This window comes from Diabrotica virgifera, chromosome 7, assembly GCF_917563875.1.
Source record: "Diabrotica virgifera virgifera chromosome 7, PGI_DIABVI_V3a".
Taxonomy (NCBI): Eukaryota; Metazoa; Arthropoda; class Insecta; order Coleoptera; family Chrysomelidae; genus Diabrotica; species Diabrotica virgifera.
Window position 1 is genome coordinate 106589460 of NC_065449.1, and position 16883 is coordinate 106606342.

General features: G+C 33.0%; 1 protein-coding gene across 1 annotated transcript in view; it reads left to right on the forward strand.

Annotated features, from left to right (window-relative positions):
* The window catches only part of LOC126888570 (dnaJ homolog subfamily C member 2-like), a 62504-nt gene that overhangs the window by 15619 nt on the left and 30002 nt on the right, over positions 1 to 16883 (forward strand). Inside the window, exon 2 of the mRNA XM_050656919.1 lies at positions 7567 to 8200. Coding sequence (XP_050512876.1) covers positions 7567 to 8200 — 634 coding nt within the window. The remainder of the gene's footprint in view (positions 1 to 7566; positions 8201 to 16883) is intronic.

The following is a 16883-nucleotide window of genomic DNA, read 5'->3' on the forward strand; positions in this document are numbered from 1 at the left end:
TGATTGTACCAAAAGTGCATAGAACTCACCCTAATGTAACTTGTGCCCAGGGACTAATTCACCCATTTCTCAAAAACGCACCCCTTTAAATGGTAGCACTCCGCGGTGTTTTCATATATAGATGTGCATTGACCATATGAAACAATAAAACCCCGTTAACGTTGTGGTTCCTTTTAGCTATCTTATTTTGAATATAATCAATAGCCTATATAGACGGATAGAAATTAATTCGAATTTAATTCAAAGTATTCGAAATACTTTAAGCAAATAAACTTAAATTTATTGTAGACTATTTCTGTATACAGAATTTCTGTAAACCCTGTACATTTTGTTACATTCACTATCTGTTAAATTAAAACAACGAAATAAACAAAATCAGAAATACCTTTTCTCAATTACCCCGAAGTGTTATTACACGCCAAACCTTCCTATAAAAGGGACTATCTCTTGACACCAAATTACTTTCTATCGACAAAAACGCTTAATCAATTTAACACTGATACGCCCTTTCTGAAAGAAGAAAATATTGACAGAATACTTTAAGAAACTTAATTAAAAAGAACCTCCTCCGAGGATTTCGTTTTCTGATAAAGCGACTGTGTTATAGATTCTGTATACAGAATTATGACATCGCGGTAACCTATGAATACAAAGTAGCTGATAAAAATGTTTATTCTTACCCTTGCACCCTCCTTGCCGTCAACAACGCTGGGAGCGTTGTTCACAGCTTTATAAGCTGATCTGACTGCAAATTTTTATTCGAGCTCCATATTATTTTCTACTTGCTTGCGAACAGGGGTTTATCGATTCCGGCAAGTTTTTCTTGAGAAGAAAAGTTTAAAAATGTTTTCTTACTACGTTTACCAAAGGTGGGTGTTTTAGAGTGTTCTTTTGTAAGTGAGTGTAATTTTTAGCAAAAACAGGCTTTTTGAGTTTTATTTGTCAGAATGGGACAAAAAATATGTAGTTTTGACTATTTTAATAGATACATTTTTATCGAAGTTTTGTCTGTTTTAAAAAAATATAAATTATTATTATTGAAGTGAATACTCCTTATCGCTCGGTACACTAACTATGTATAAGCAACTTTTGTTGTATAAAGTTTTTTATGTAAATCAATACTTTTCGAGTTATTTGCGATTTAAAATGTTTATTTTTCGACAAAAAACTACGTTTTTAGACGGTTTTTCGCAAATAACTCAAAAAGTAAATATTTTATTAAAAACAATATTCTCAGCAAGAGTGTAGCTTATAAAAAAACCAAAAAATGGGGTATCAGTAAAGTCTATAGACCGAGTAAAAACAAAGTTGTAGCTCATAAAAAATACGTTCTTATTCGTCTAATTCCAAATCGAATATTTCAACGTGAAATACCTAAAAATTAAGCAATTTTCGGGAAAAACTTATTAACATTTTTTAAAGTGTTTTGAAAGAGCTTTATTTTTATTTTGCAAAAGTTTCTAGCATCAAAAATAGATGAGTTAACGCTAAAAAAGAAGTTGGCCTTTTTTTGGAAAAAAAATTGTGAGAATCTCCCTCTATTTAGCACCCTGAATAAAATTAATCGTTACCGCTTCACCATTTATTTTATGTATATGTGTATTGTTTATAATGATCTGTAAGTTTGACCGGTTTGAAGTTGTTATTTTTTAAAAAATACGGTTTATAGTAAAAAAAATTTTTATAAAAATTTTGGAAAAATTTCCTTTTTTCAAAATATCTTAAAAAGTATTAGAAATAAGAAAAATCTAACGAGGAAAAAAATGGAGGATTTGCTGATATAAATATGTTAGTTTCATTTTGCTTTTCTATAAAAAAAATGGTTAAGATATGGCTGTTCAAATTTTGCCATCACTCGTGATTATTGACTCATTCCAACCCTTTCAACTATAACCCTTTCAAACATACGCACTTTAAACCGATAAAACTGACAGATCATATAAAAAATAGATAAGTAAATTAAATTGTTTGTAAAGCGGTAACGATTGATTTCATTTGGGGAGCAAACACCAGGAGATTTTCATGAATTTTTTTTATCAAAGGAAAAAGGTGGCCAACTTTATTTTGAGCGTAACTGACTTATTTTTAATGCTAGAAACTTTTATAAACAATTAAATTAAAGCTCTTTTTAAACACTTTAGAAAATTTTGTATGGATTTTTCCTGAAAAGTGCTTCATTTTTTGGTTATTTCACGATGAAATATGCAATTTGAAATTGGAGGCATAAAAACATATTTTTCATGAGCTACAAATTTGCTTCTGCTGGATCTATAGACCTCACAAATACACAACTTTTTTCGTTTTTTTTAAGCTGCACTTTGCTAAAAATATTTCTTTCGATAAAAATTTTGAGTTATTTCAAATATTTTAAAACTTTTTGAGCTATTTGCAAAAAACCGTCTGAAAAATGAGTTTTTTTTTAAATAAACATTTTCAATAGCAAATAACTCGAAAAGTATTGACTTACATATAAACTCAATTGAACCAAAGTTGATTATAATCAGTCAGTTTATCCATTTCCGGGCTTGTCTTGAACGTATGTTTTTTCACCCCCCAAGTAAAACTGTCTGTCACCCTCCAAGTAAAAGCAACCAATGGCACAATTTCAATTTTGAAGTGGAGGGTAAGTAGAACCTAAATCCAAATTTTCGTGAAATTCGGAGTTGCCCCTGAAAATTACACGGTATCGCCGTATTTCCCGTTCATTTACTAGTCTAAATACCATTATTTAATTACTATAAGTTCTCACTCGACATGCCTCATTTGTCCTTCTATCATTCGTGGACAGAGTGACGGACGGACAGACAGGCATGAAACCGGAAGTATTTATTAGTTCGCGACTTGCTATATAAAGCGCGTCGAATTTTATTATTTTATTTGATTATATCGTTTATTCTGTTTCGGCTACTTTAAAACAGTACTTCTTGTTGCAACTTCAAAACCGGAAGTCCGAAATCAAATTTCACACCTTTATTACCATCTTTGCGTTATAAGATTTCTTCTCATTTGTCACCTCATTTGTCATTCTATCTGGTCTAATGACAGTGGAGTTGTGTTTATGGACGGACAGACAGACATGGATAATTCAACGTTTTCTCATTTTTTCAAAATGGGTGAAAACAATATGGAAAACCGAACAATAACAAGGAATACTAAGCTCAGGTTGGTACGTGGGGAATTTTGGACTTAACTGTTAAGAAATTGACATTTATTAATGGGAATAGTCTAAGATCACAATTGGATATTTTAGAAGCTTTAATTCAAAGCTTATGTCACGTACGTTACCATCAAAGTTATTCCGTCTATCAGTTCTTATACCTAACGAAACCCACGTACAAGCAACACCATCATTTGTTTCTTCTGTTTACTGCTGGTATTACTGCGAAGACGGTCGGTTATTTAGGTTGCGAAATGTAGTGTGAAACGTACAACTCTTGTACGCTACTAATCAGATTGATTTTAAAGAGATAACACGTGTGGGAGTGCTTATTATTTATTCGAGTACTCCGGTTATTGCACAAAGATAAAGGATACATACCGGAGGTAAAATCGTTTAGTGAGTTTATACATACGTATATCACAGTTAGTTATAAAGATTAAAATCTATTTAGTTGCTGTGTACATAATATATATACTCAACAGTTAAAAGTAAATATGCAAATTTCTTATTAAATTAATTATTATTAATTTCATTGTTTCTTTTATTGTTAATACGATTAGACTAGATTTCGCTAACAGTTCAAGATAAAAGCTGAATTATGCATACATAGTCCTCTATACACGGTGATTGATTATGTGGCTTAACTCGATATATCTTGATAATATTTAATAGAATGAAAGATGCAAAAAGAGCTTATTTATAAAATTTGTGGTTAGTTTTGAGTTCTATTTTAATATTTTAAAATTACTAACATTAATACTGTTCCAGATAAAAGATAAAATGCATATACTTTTAAACTAAACACAAGGCCCATTATTTTACATTTAAAATTGATTATAATATAAACTATAGACCATTCATCAGCGGTAAAAAAATGTAAAACCGTGGAATTTTGAGAATCAACACCGATTTTAATGAAAATTTGGATTTAAGTTTGGTTGACGGGGTCAACCCTCTTCTTTAAAATCTACTCTATGCCGAACCGGGCTTTTGCCCTGGGGGTAAAATAAAACAACCCAATCTGAAAATGATGAAAATATTTTCAATCAAAATAACTAAATAAATGTCGATAGATTGACCAATTCTGAGTAAATTTTGTCCCATAAAATTTTTTGCAAAGTTGATACTTTCCAAATTATTAGCGATTGAAACTGCATTTTTGATTGAAAAAGCACACGTTTTATAAACGTTCTTAGCTTTAAATGATGGTTATTTTCGAGGAACCTCGAAATGGAGAACCTTCAATCTCAAATAACTCGAATGTGGTGCAATTTTTTGGGAAAACTTTACACACACCTTTTAAAGCTCATTAAGCTCACAACCTTTCAAATGAGCTCTCATAAAAGTTTTTTTTTCATACGAACTGACTGACTCATGACGAAAATAAAGTCGCTCCCTGCCTTTCTTTTTTTTTGAAATATGACAATTAAACCCTTGTCATTACAATCTTGATGATGCTCGTCATACAATCCTAATAGAAATGAATAGCTTCCAACTTGAAATTACATAACTTTATTTGGGTATAATTGATACGATCCATGGGATTTGACCAGTTTGGAAAGCTTAGTTTAGAAAAACTAATTGATTAAACCGAATATGACATTTTTATAATTAAAAAAAGTGCATTTTTCTTAAACAAATCTAAAAGTACATATTCATAATATGAAACAATGTTTCAAATATTAATTATAGGATTTTTTACGAAAAATTTTTATTTTTGTTTTTGTATCATGAAAACTTTTAGGTTTATTTAAGAAAAATGCACTTTTTTTAAATAAAATAAAAAAGTCATTTTCGATTTAATCAACTATTTTTCTAAACTAAGCATTCCAAACCGGTCAAATCACATGGATCGTATCAATAATTATACCCAAATAAAGTTAAAGGATTGTAGTGGGAAGCTATTCATTTCTATTAGGATTGTATGACGAGCATCATATTTAAGTTGTTTGAAATTGAAGGTTCTCCATTTCGACGTTCTTGGAAAGTAACCATCCTTCAAAGAGCAATAACTCAATCGATATTGGATTTTTCTGATGCAAACCTGTTTGTTTTTTTATTAGCTACAATTTTGTTCTTAAAATGATTTTTTCTACAAAATTGAATTTTATGTTATTCATGAAAAACGGCTATAAAACCTGAGTTTGTTCAATGAAAAATGCATAGATTCAATGGCTAATAACTTAAGTTAAAAGTATCAACTTTGGAAAAAAAATTATAGAACGAAATTTACTCAGAATTGGTCCATCCATTAACTTCCATAGTTATTTTGATTGAAAAAAATTTAATCCCCCAGATGGGGTTGTTTTCACCCCAGGGCAAAAGCTCGCTTAGAGTAGATTTTGACAAAGGTTATAAATGTAGCTATTACATCAATCTGAGTTTCGCATTGAAAGGTAAAACCTGTAATTGTTTTGAAATTAAATTTAAATGTTTAAGTATTTAAGAGTTTAAATCTCGCTGATTTCAAGTTGCAGTATAATAAACAGAACATTTTGATTTCTGGATTGAAACATTTAATAAGTGTCGTAAAGTTTTATGTTCCATTAAAAGAGGTTTTTCCAACCTCAATATCGTTAGTCTGCGTTTTAATTGAATGACTTGTTCTCCGTTTGCGTTTATTCTGCTATTGTTGATATGTTTCTGTTATTAACTTCTTCTTTCAGTATTGTCAATCAAGGACTGCTACATTCTGCTGATAGGTTTGCTACACATTTTTTTTTCGTCAAGTAGGATGAGGGCTGCTTCTTTAACTTTTTTGTTTTCATGTCTGTTTCTTTCATGATTATTGATGCTTCTTTCGAATGTACTCGTCACATTACACCGAGCACAGAGTAGTGATGTTGAAAAAGTAACTATTCGTTACAAAGTACTAGTTACTTCCGAATGCCGAAAGTAACGATTACTATACAGAGAGGCAAATCGTTACTTTGATTACTTCGTTATTTCGTTACTTCGTACCAATCATATCAGAGCGAGTAACGACTATTGTATCTACTTTGATTACTCTGATTACTTCGTACCAATCGTATGAGAGCGAGTAACGACTATTGTATCTACTTTGATTACTTTGATTACTCTGATTACTTCGTACCAATCGTATCAGAGCGAGTAACGACTATTGTATCTACTTTGATTACTTTGATTACCCTGATTACTTCGTACCAATCGTATCAGAGCAAATAACGAATATTGTATCTACTTTGATTACTTTGATTACTCTGATTGCTTAGTACTTCGTGAAGGTCGTTATTATATAGGAATACCTATACAAAATACCTCCCTACTGAGAAATACGATTCTCGATATGATTACCGGTACTCAAATACAAAAGTTACAAAATAATCATAGTAATCAAATCATTTTTATCCCTTAAACAGATCGGTGAAGGTCGTTGTTATATCGGAATACCTATACAAGATACCTACCTACTGAGAAATACGATTCTCGATATGATTACCGGTACTCAAATACAAAAGTAACAAAAGTAATCATAGCAATCAAAGTAACGAATACTGTAAATTATTACTTTATACAAAAGTAACGATTTGTAACGAATACTCGAAAGTAACTATAATCAACATCTCTAGCACAGAGTACAAGGGAAAGGTACATAGAAATGTAGAAGGCCGAAGACCAAGAGGAAGATCTCCAACACGATGAGCAGACCAAATTAATGAAGACTTTGGTGGGAAAATTACTACATGAAGCCGTCCATCTGACACAGGATCGCAGCAACAGAGAGAGCAAGCTACCAATATTAGTATAGTCACATATAGAGGGTCACTACGTTCTGACAGGACGTCCATTTCTTCAACAGAAGATAAATAAAAACAATGAAGCCTGGGATTCCTCGAAAAAAGAGATGAGCCCAGAAGAAGAAAAAGAAGAAAAAAGAGTGACAAAGGAAATTGACGATTCGAATTCCTCGAAAAAAGAGATGAGTCCAGAAGAAGAAAAAGAAGAAAGAAGATTGATAAAAGAAAATGAAGATTGGGATTCCTCGAAAAAAGAGATGAGCCCAGAAGAAGAAAAAGAAGAAATAAGATGGATAAAAGAAAATGAAGATTAGGATTCCTCGAAAAAAGAGATGAGCCCAGAAGAAGAAAAAGAAGAAAGAAGATTGACAAAAGAAAATGAAGCTTGGGATTCCTCAAAAGAAGAGATGAGCCCAGAAAAAGAAAAGGAAGAAAAAAGATTGACACAGGAAAATGAAGCTTGGGATTCCTCAAAAGATGAGATGAGCCCAGAAGAAGAAGAGATCAGAATAGAAAAAGAAGGCGAAAGAGATACCTTTAAAACTGTGTTATTTGAAGAAGAAGTAAACAGGGGAGAAGCCAGAATTGAAAAAAGTGGTATTTGCACAGCAGTCGCGCTGAGATATTATTTTATTTACGAAAATGTAGGCGGAGGAGAACCTGAACTTCGTTTTGTGCAACATCCCTTAATCGAACTAGAAGTTGATATTCCAAAAGAGGAGAAAGAGGAAGAACTAACTCCAGAAAACGTGGACTATGAAGACGATGTAGAATATTTGAGAAGTTTAGACCCTAAAGAATGGAAGTCACAAGATCATTACAAAGTCCTAGGTATCCCAAATATAAGATACAAAGCAACAGATGACATTATCAAAACTGCCTACAGGAAGAAAGTCTTAAAGCAACATCCTGACAAACGTAAAGCGCTAGGGGAAGAAATCAAAACAGATGATGACTATTTTACCTGTATAACAATGGTTTATGAAACTCTAGGAAATATAAGTAGGAGAAGAGCGTACGATTCTGTTGATCCACAATTCGACAATGATCTACCTTGTACTAGTGATATAAAAAAAGACTTTGATAAAGCGTTTACGTATTATTTTGACTTAAGCTTCCGATGGTATGAAAAAACACGGGTGCCCAAATTAGGAACTGAAAATTCGACAAAGGAAGAGGTGGAACACTTTTATTCGTTTTGGTATGATTTTAAATCATGGAGGGAATATTCCTATGACGACGAAGAGGATAAAGATAAATGTCAAGATCGTGATGAGAGAAGGTATGTGGATAAGTTAAACAAAGCTGAGAGATTAAGAAAGAAAAAAGAAGAAATAAAATTGATATGTGGAGAAAAAAATGAGAAGGAACTGCGTGTAATATTGAGGGAATGTGAAAATTTAATAAATGAAGAAAACAGAGTAGCCAAAAAGTATGAAAATTCATTTGAGACTAAAGACTTAGGAAATTTTCGATCGAAAACTTACCATATCCCATCTAAGTACAGGCACTGGGAAAAAGAAAGCAATTGTTTTTTAGGTGGGACTCAATATTTTGACACAATAGAAAAGTGTTGTTGTCGAGAGAAAATCATATTTTTGTTGCACTTATTAATACTGATTTTATCTCAAAACAAGGCAGGGATGTTATTGTGTTTTCAATTTATCAATCAAAGGCAAAATGAAAATTAAATTAATTTTTTTTAATAACGCGGACACATAAATTTGATACGCCCTGTATATTGAGCTGTAAATATTTATTAGAATTTAGTTTGGATGTAAGTGGATTTCTCTTTTTAATGAGCTTTTCGATGAACCATTAAAGACTTTTGTGAATAATTAAAGTGAAAAGGACGATGTATTTAGACTTAAAATGAAAATAGATTGTTTATTACGAGAACTATAGAATCCACAGGTAGATGTAATTATCACTTTCTGGAAAAGTGGTTTAAAAAGAAAGTTTGGAGTGTTAATATCTTTGTTCAACACGAGTAAATGTTGTAGAGTTTCCCCGAAAGTAATTAGGATGGTCGGAATAATTTTGAAAATGACTTGTTTGTTTGTCGAATGGAAAAGATTGTTTCTGATTCTTGGCAAGTTGGAAGGGGAAAGGTAGTTTGAATGATTGAGAGAGTTTGAAAAAGAAGTCATTATGTTTTTGGCATCGCTGAGGAGCAGTTCGACGTTTTCGTGGATAGATAGTTAGCAGATACCAGTGGCTGTTTGATAGTGGAGAATAGTGTTGAAAAGTGGAACGAGAGACAGATCAAATTGAGACGAAATACCTCTTTGATTCTGTATTATTGTGAGAAGGAGAGCAGAGAATTTTTGGAGTTTTGTTTGAATCGAGTACGTGTCAAAAGAGGCCCGGCTTGTTGGAGAATTGGTGCTGGTATGCTGATAGTTTTGAAGCTGGAGAACGGAGAGGGCTTTGATGAGTAGCCTTCAACATAGTCAACGAGGGAGAGCTGTTTTGGGTCACGAGAAGACATCAGAGTGATTGAAGCAAAAGGTCAGTCAACTTATGTGAAAGATATTTTTATGTTCGGAAACTAAAATTTTGAGTAAAAAGCATATGAATTAAAATTCCAATATTTCTAAAAGTAAATAGGAAGTATAGCTAATCTTGCGAATACATAAATTTGTTTTGTTTAGTTTGTTTTACCAAAGTCATCGGGAACAAACCGATAAATTGTTTTTTTAACTATAATAAATTTAAGTGGTAAAAATTTCATTCGGACATCTGTGTCCACAGGTTTTTAGATTCGATAGATTTTAGAATATTGATTTTGATACATAAAAGACAATTCTGTATTTTTATTTTAATATTTTGCTTTATTTCTTTTCCCTATTTTATCCCGATTAGGATCAACTAAGAGATACTGAACCCACGAGGGAAGATAAGTATAACGTGAGATAATTTGGATTTTTTTTTAATAGTATAAAAAGGCACCCTGAGATTTTTTAATCATTTTTTATGTATGATTTGCGACAAATAATTAATCAAATAAATAATAATTAATATAAAATTAATAAGAAGCAGATCATAACAATATATTTCAACCTTTTTGTTTTTTAGTCTAATGCAGCCTATACAGTTATGAATTTTAAGTCGCCAAAATAATTCGAAAGGATATTTTCCACTATACCTATACCATGGAACCTCTATATACTGTGCCTATACCGCAAATTATTGCCAGTTTGTAATCCTTCGACAATATATATTTTTTTCTTCTTATTTTCAAGTAATTCAAAAATGACAAATAATCAATAGCCAAACCGTTTCGTACTTTAATCTATAATTTATATCCTGTTAATCCTTCAGAGATGTGTATATTCCCGAGTCATAAAAGCCATTTACCTCCTTGTAGGGAAGAAAAATGGGCTTAAAACGCCAACAAAAAACAACCTTAATGTTTAACACTCAGGATATTGTACAAGACTGGTAGCACCGAGTGGTAATCCGTTAACAATGGTATCATATCTACACAGATTCTCATATATTCTCATGAATGGAGTCCAGACGGACGCACGATTTAGTATAATTTTATGGTCGACTACCTGGTGGTCCGGTGATGGATGGGCATGGTGCGATGGGCCGGTAGCGCTCGTTACGTCTCGCCCATTCAAGGATTATCATTCTTGTGATATCGCATCAGCGACTGGGTTAATCCGCCTCCGCTATACCGTTGCCTTGTTGTTGGTACTTTATACCCTTGTGTTGCGGGTACATTGCAAGATAAAAAGATAATTTGCTTATTATCATTAACTTTACATCGTATGCGCTATCTAAATCTCGTTTATACGAATGTACGAACTCATGCTGGGAACATTGTTTACAACATGTTGCATATTTATAATAAAACTGATCTATTCTTATAAAGTAGCCTATTTATAAGAAGGTAGCTTTTTAGCCCTCTTTTTAGGAATTTAATTGTACTAAAATGATCAAAACCGGTAGGGAGCTTCTACAAATTAGTATTTTTTATAACTCTGTTTATTTAATCTACGTCATTACACAATATTAAGAAGTAAATGTGTTACTGATTTTGGACGCGAAGGATATCTCACCTTATTCTATTTTGAAGTAGGTCTTAGGGCCAAGTTCTATCTAGTGTTCTTGTGGCGACTTGTGACATTTTCGTGGTGAATAGTACGTTCATTTTGTGACTTCGTGGCTCGATGGATTTTTCTCTAATGAAAGGAAAGTTTAAGTCGTAGTGAAGTGTTTGGTTACTTACGTACCATGGTGCATCTACTATCGACCTTAGCACTTTAGATTCTTTGGATGATATTCAGTTATGTTGGCTTTACATAGCTCCATAAGTGGAGTGCGTAGTTAGTGTTGCCCAAATGCAAGACCAAGACGAGACTTAGACAGTCTTGGTCTTGGTCTTGCGCCAGTACACCTGGTCTTGGTCTTGGTCTTGGTATTGCGCTCCCGGTCTTGGTCTTGGTCTTGGTCTTGCAGCAAGAGTCTTGCAAGTCTCGCAGTTGCCTATTAGCCTATTACATATCTTTGAACGAACGTGACAGAGATGTACATTTTAAGCTAGAATTTCATAGCCATAGTAAAGATCAGCCAAATTAATAAATATCTAGACCAGCGGTTCTCAATTTGGGGTGCATGTACCACTGGTGGTACATATCATTATTTGCGGTGGTACACAAAACGCAAACACAGCTAAAATCAGCACCACAATTATTATTATACTTAATTAGATTACCTAGCTAGATACCTATTTCAGTTAGTTGGTAACCAAAATAATAAAAAGTATTTTGTGGTTCATGACTCAAAAAGATTGAGAATTACTGATCTAGACAACTGGAGTTTGAACTCATGATCTAAGTAATCCGTGCCTATGTTCTAACTAACTAAAGTTTATTAGAAACTTATATATTTTATTATATTAATACAGGGTAGAAAAGCCATATCCATGATGAACGGCATTCTGTGGGACCAGACAATATCTAAAGCGAACAAACAGCTCATATACAATAGCATACTTAAAAGTATAATCACATATGGCAGTGAAGTTTGGCCACTGAAACAAAGAAAGGAGAAAATGCTACTAGTAAACTAGTAACAGAAATGGACTTCTGGAGAAGAGCAGCAGGCAAATCAAGAAGAGATCGGATACCAAATGAGAGAATACGAAAAATGATGGGAGTCACACCTACAATAATTGACGACATAAAAACAAAACAACTACTATGTCAGATGACAGGATCCCTAAGCAGATTTTTGCATGGACACCACAAGGGAGAAGAACAAGAGGAAGGCCGAGAAGAAGCTGGAGGGAGGGAATTGAAACAGAACTAGAGGAAAGAGAAATTCCTCCAGGTCCATGGTTAAACAGAGAAGAATGGCGGTTAGGAGTCGGAAGGCGTCGAAGAACGCTGTAAACCGATAGTAATAGTAGTAGTACTGTATTTTATTATCCAATATAAGCGAATATAATGTCCAATATAAGCGAAAATATGAGGTTATCGTTGTAATTCCAGTATTTTATAAATGCAAGAATATTCCACAGAGTGATGAAAACTCTGTGAAAAAACACACTTTTATTGGTACACCCGGTCTACAGTGACAATAATAATTGACCTGTCTAGCAACAATATTACACAGCGGTATTTATAAAAATAAGACAACATATTAAAAAATCACTTAAATCGAACAAAAGGCTTAGGAAATTCAAGACATTAACAATGACCTGTTTTTAAGGTGGTGAGTAAATTTTTTGGAGAAGTGTATATCGTTAATTTCGGTATTTTATTTACACTGTTCCTTTGTCTCGTAATCACACTTTTAAATAATAGTCTCGCTGTTTCGGCAAATTTTCTGTAACCCAGTGATCTCATAACATAGGTCATAGCACATTCAGCAAAAACAATACATAATAGTCTTACTATTCTATATACCGATAAGATTAAATTTATTAGGTATATTTTTTATCAGCAAGGTGACATATTTTTAAAAAGTTTGGATACGATATTTGATATTACTATCGGCGTCGCAAAGCAAGAATGTTATGTTATGATTAGAAGACGACTATTTTTATAATAGGTCTGGATCCCGCGTATGAAAAAAAGTTGATTAATAGCAAGCTGAAAATTTGTTAATAACTTAAGGGTGTTTAGTCAGACAAACTTTGATATATGGAAACACTGGAACAGAGGAAGTTTTAATTATGGAACAGGTTAAAAATTTGGAACGGTCAGACCACGAAAACGTCACATGTATTTTGTGCGACAGAACTTCCAATTGATTTGTTACCCTTTCCTTAAACTCTCATGCAAAAATGAGACTGCTATTTATCACCTGTCATAATTCCTGTCATTTGACATGTTCTACGTGCTCCACTCATTATCATGCCCGTTTGGTGATAAATAGCAGCCTGATTTTTGCATGAGAGTTTAATGAAAGGGTAACAAATCAATTGGAAGTTCTGTCGGACAAAATATATGTGACGTTTTCGTGGTCTGACCGTTCCAAATTTTTAAACTGTTCCACAATTAAAACTTCCTCTGTTCCAGTGTTCCCATATATCAAAGTTTGTCTGACTAAACACCCTTAAGCTATTAACAAATTTTCAGCTTGCTATTAATCAACTTTTTTTTCATACGCGGGATCCAGACCTATAACCTGGACAACTAATTTCAGAGAAGTCGTCTGATGGGAAGGAAAGTACAAAATATTTTATTTTTACATTGTAATAATGACCTGAGTACGTGTCATATGTGTCGAGTGTTCTTTAAATGGATATTTTGACTCGCTATGTATGTTTATGGTATTGTTCGTAGTGAACATAAGTCCAATTTTCAAAATTTTTGTTACAAATTTTTTTTGTTTCTCATAAAGTATGTAAGAATATAGCCGAACTAATATACATACTGCCTAAAACGACCCTCAGTTCTAACTGCAAGACGCAAGAGTCTCGCAGGCTAAGTCTTGTTCTTGTTCAAGTCTTGCACGGTAAGTCTTGGTCTTAGTCTTGCTAAAATTAGGCGGTCTTGGTCTTGGTCTTGGTCTTGCGAAAGCGCAAGAACAAGACCAAGACTGCAAGACCAAGACCGATTTTGGGCAACACTATCCGTAGTATCTGATAGACACCAGATTTTGTTTTGGATGCTGAGCTTTGATTTGCGTCCAAGGTGCCAATACATTGGCCGGAATTTTAAGTCGAGCTGTCTTCTGTAGGTCTGGATGTGTTTCTTCCAAGTGAGACGTTGGTCAAGATAGAGGCCAAGGTATCTAGCGTCTGTTACTGTTGGTATTCTTACATTGTCCATTCTTATAAGTAGGCATATGTGTTGTGGTGGTTGGTGATTGTTATTTGAGTCGATTTTATTTTGTTTACTTTTGTTTGATATTTTGTTTACCAATCACTGAGTATGTCCAGATAATGGTACAGGTATTGGTAGTTACGTCTCGCCCATTTAAGGATTATCATTCTTGTGATATCGCATCAGCGACTGGGTTAATCCGCCTCCGCTATACCGTTCGAATCGAAATATATAGGTACTTTCTACTTTATACACTTGTGCTGCGGGTACATTGCAAGATAAAAAGATAATTTGCTTATTATCATTAACTTTACATCGTATGCGCTATCTAAATCTCGTTTGTACAAATGTAGGAACTCAGGGCCGCGCCAAGGCTTTCAAGCGTCCCGGGGCAAGACGTTTTAGGCGCCCCCTTCCTCCTCCCTTTGTAAGTAGTTTTTTGTAGCTTAGTGAATCGTTATACGGTATACCTATAAACTATTTTTTACGTGTTAGGAAAATATTATTATCATCATCATAATCTAACCGTTACCGTCCACTGCTGAACATAGGCCTCCTCTAAGTTTCTCCATGTCTCCTTATCTTGAGCTACCAGCTATCCAGTTCCCGGCAGTTCTCTTTACATCGTCACTCCAGCTCGTTGGTGGTCGATCCCTGCTTCGTTTATCCGATTGTCCGCCCGCGATCGCTATTCCAATAATCCTCTAGTCTAGCTGTTGTTCGGTGTTGTTGCCACATGCCCTGCACATCTCCATTTATTTTTGCTACATGTTCTACTATGTCTTTGATTTTTGTTCTTTGCCTGATATTATTTGGTATTTTGCCTCCTTGTGATTCCTAGCATGGCCCTCTGGGTAACCCTTATTTTCTGCTCTTAGATTTTCAGCAGCAGGAAAGTAATATACTGATAAGTTATTATGAATACTATAAATATTTACAAAAAAACATGATTACATTATCTGAGAACAAATAAATATACAAATAATTATTATTATAGTCCATTTACTCACGGTTTTTGCTCCGTATTTTAAAGAACCGCTTGGATTGACATGAAATTTGGCATACGCATAGCGCATAGTTAATTTATAACAAAGAAAAAATTGATATTGCGTCGTCGGGGATGAAAAAATATACGATAAAATTTAGTCCGGAAGTGGATAAACTGACTGATAAGCAACTTTTGTTCCATATACAGTTTTTTCACTAAGTCAATATTTTAAAACGTTTTTATATACTTGGCTTGGTATTTGTAACTTTGTCACTATGTCTGCAAATTTTGTAATCCATTTTAAAAATAGTTCTATGCTATCTTGGCACATGAAATTTTCAGAATAGCTCAGAACTAGCTAACAATGGAATATTTAACTGCTATTATAGGAATAAATCGATTTTTTTTAATTTCAAACTATTTTAAAAATGTGACTAATGTAATTACATTTAAATTCCATTTTAAAGTACGTTAATAAATCGATAGGTCCCGAGTTCGAAACCCGGCTGTTACGTATCTTTTTTTAATTTTTTTAATAAATAATTAAAAGGTAATATACTTAAAATTCATATTTTATAAGTTAATTATTAGGTATATATAAATATTATATGTGCTATTTTAATTATTTTCTTTGATTTATATGAGTTTATATTCACTAGAGAAAATATATTCCTCTAAAAAAGTCGATTACAAAATTCTTTTATGACATAGAAATCGAAACAACAAAATAGTTTATAATTTTATATTGGATCCTATAAATAATCAAAACGTTTTATTATAAAAAGTTCTGTTTTATAGAAGTGTAATTATTTCGAGTTAATTGCGAGTGAATGTTTATTTTTCAACATAAAAACCACGGTTTTAGACGGTTTTTCGCAAATAACACAAAAAGTGTGTATTTTATTGAAAAAATATTCTTAGCAAAAATATAGTTTATAAAAAAATTTAAAAAAACTTGTGCACGCATGAAGTCGGTTTTTAGTCGCTAGATCTAGTAGAGGAAGAGTTATAGCTCGAGAAAAGTGGGTTCTTATTCGTCAAATTCCAAATCGAACATTTCAACGTGAAATAACTAAAAAATGAAGCACTTTTCGAGCAAAACTCGTTATGACTTATTTAAAATATTTAGAAAAAGCTTTATTGAAGTTATACTTCTTTACGGGCGTAATGACGGTGAAATTTTATAGGGGAAAACCTAGCGACCGGGCGCATGCGCATTATAACTTTGTTCTGATTGGATGTTCAAATGACATGACAAAAATTATCCAATATGGCAGCTGTGGGACTGTGCATGGTTTGGTTATAATGTATGCTTGTTGCGTTTTAAAATTTGTAGGAAGAGAAACAACAAACAAAAAGTTAGTTAATGGTTATACTGCCTTTTTAAATAGTTTTCATATTATATTTTTGGACTTATTTACATAGAAGAGATGATTGTTGCATGCCAATGTGAAAGCTAATCAAACTGTGCCTAGTATGAGTGCCGCAGATCTCGCTTATTCAAAGCTAAAGAATCTTTCACTGGTAAGTGTTTTATAAATAGTTGATCAAATTTTGTTATGATATTTGAACATAGCCACTTTGCACGACGCAAGTGATTGCGAAATTTATTAGTCGTTATACGGGCTCCGATACCTACCTTGAACCTACCAAAATACATAAGTAGTATGTAATACTTTTATTTTACACCT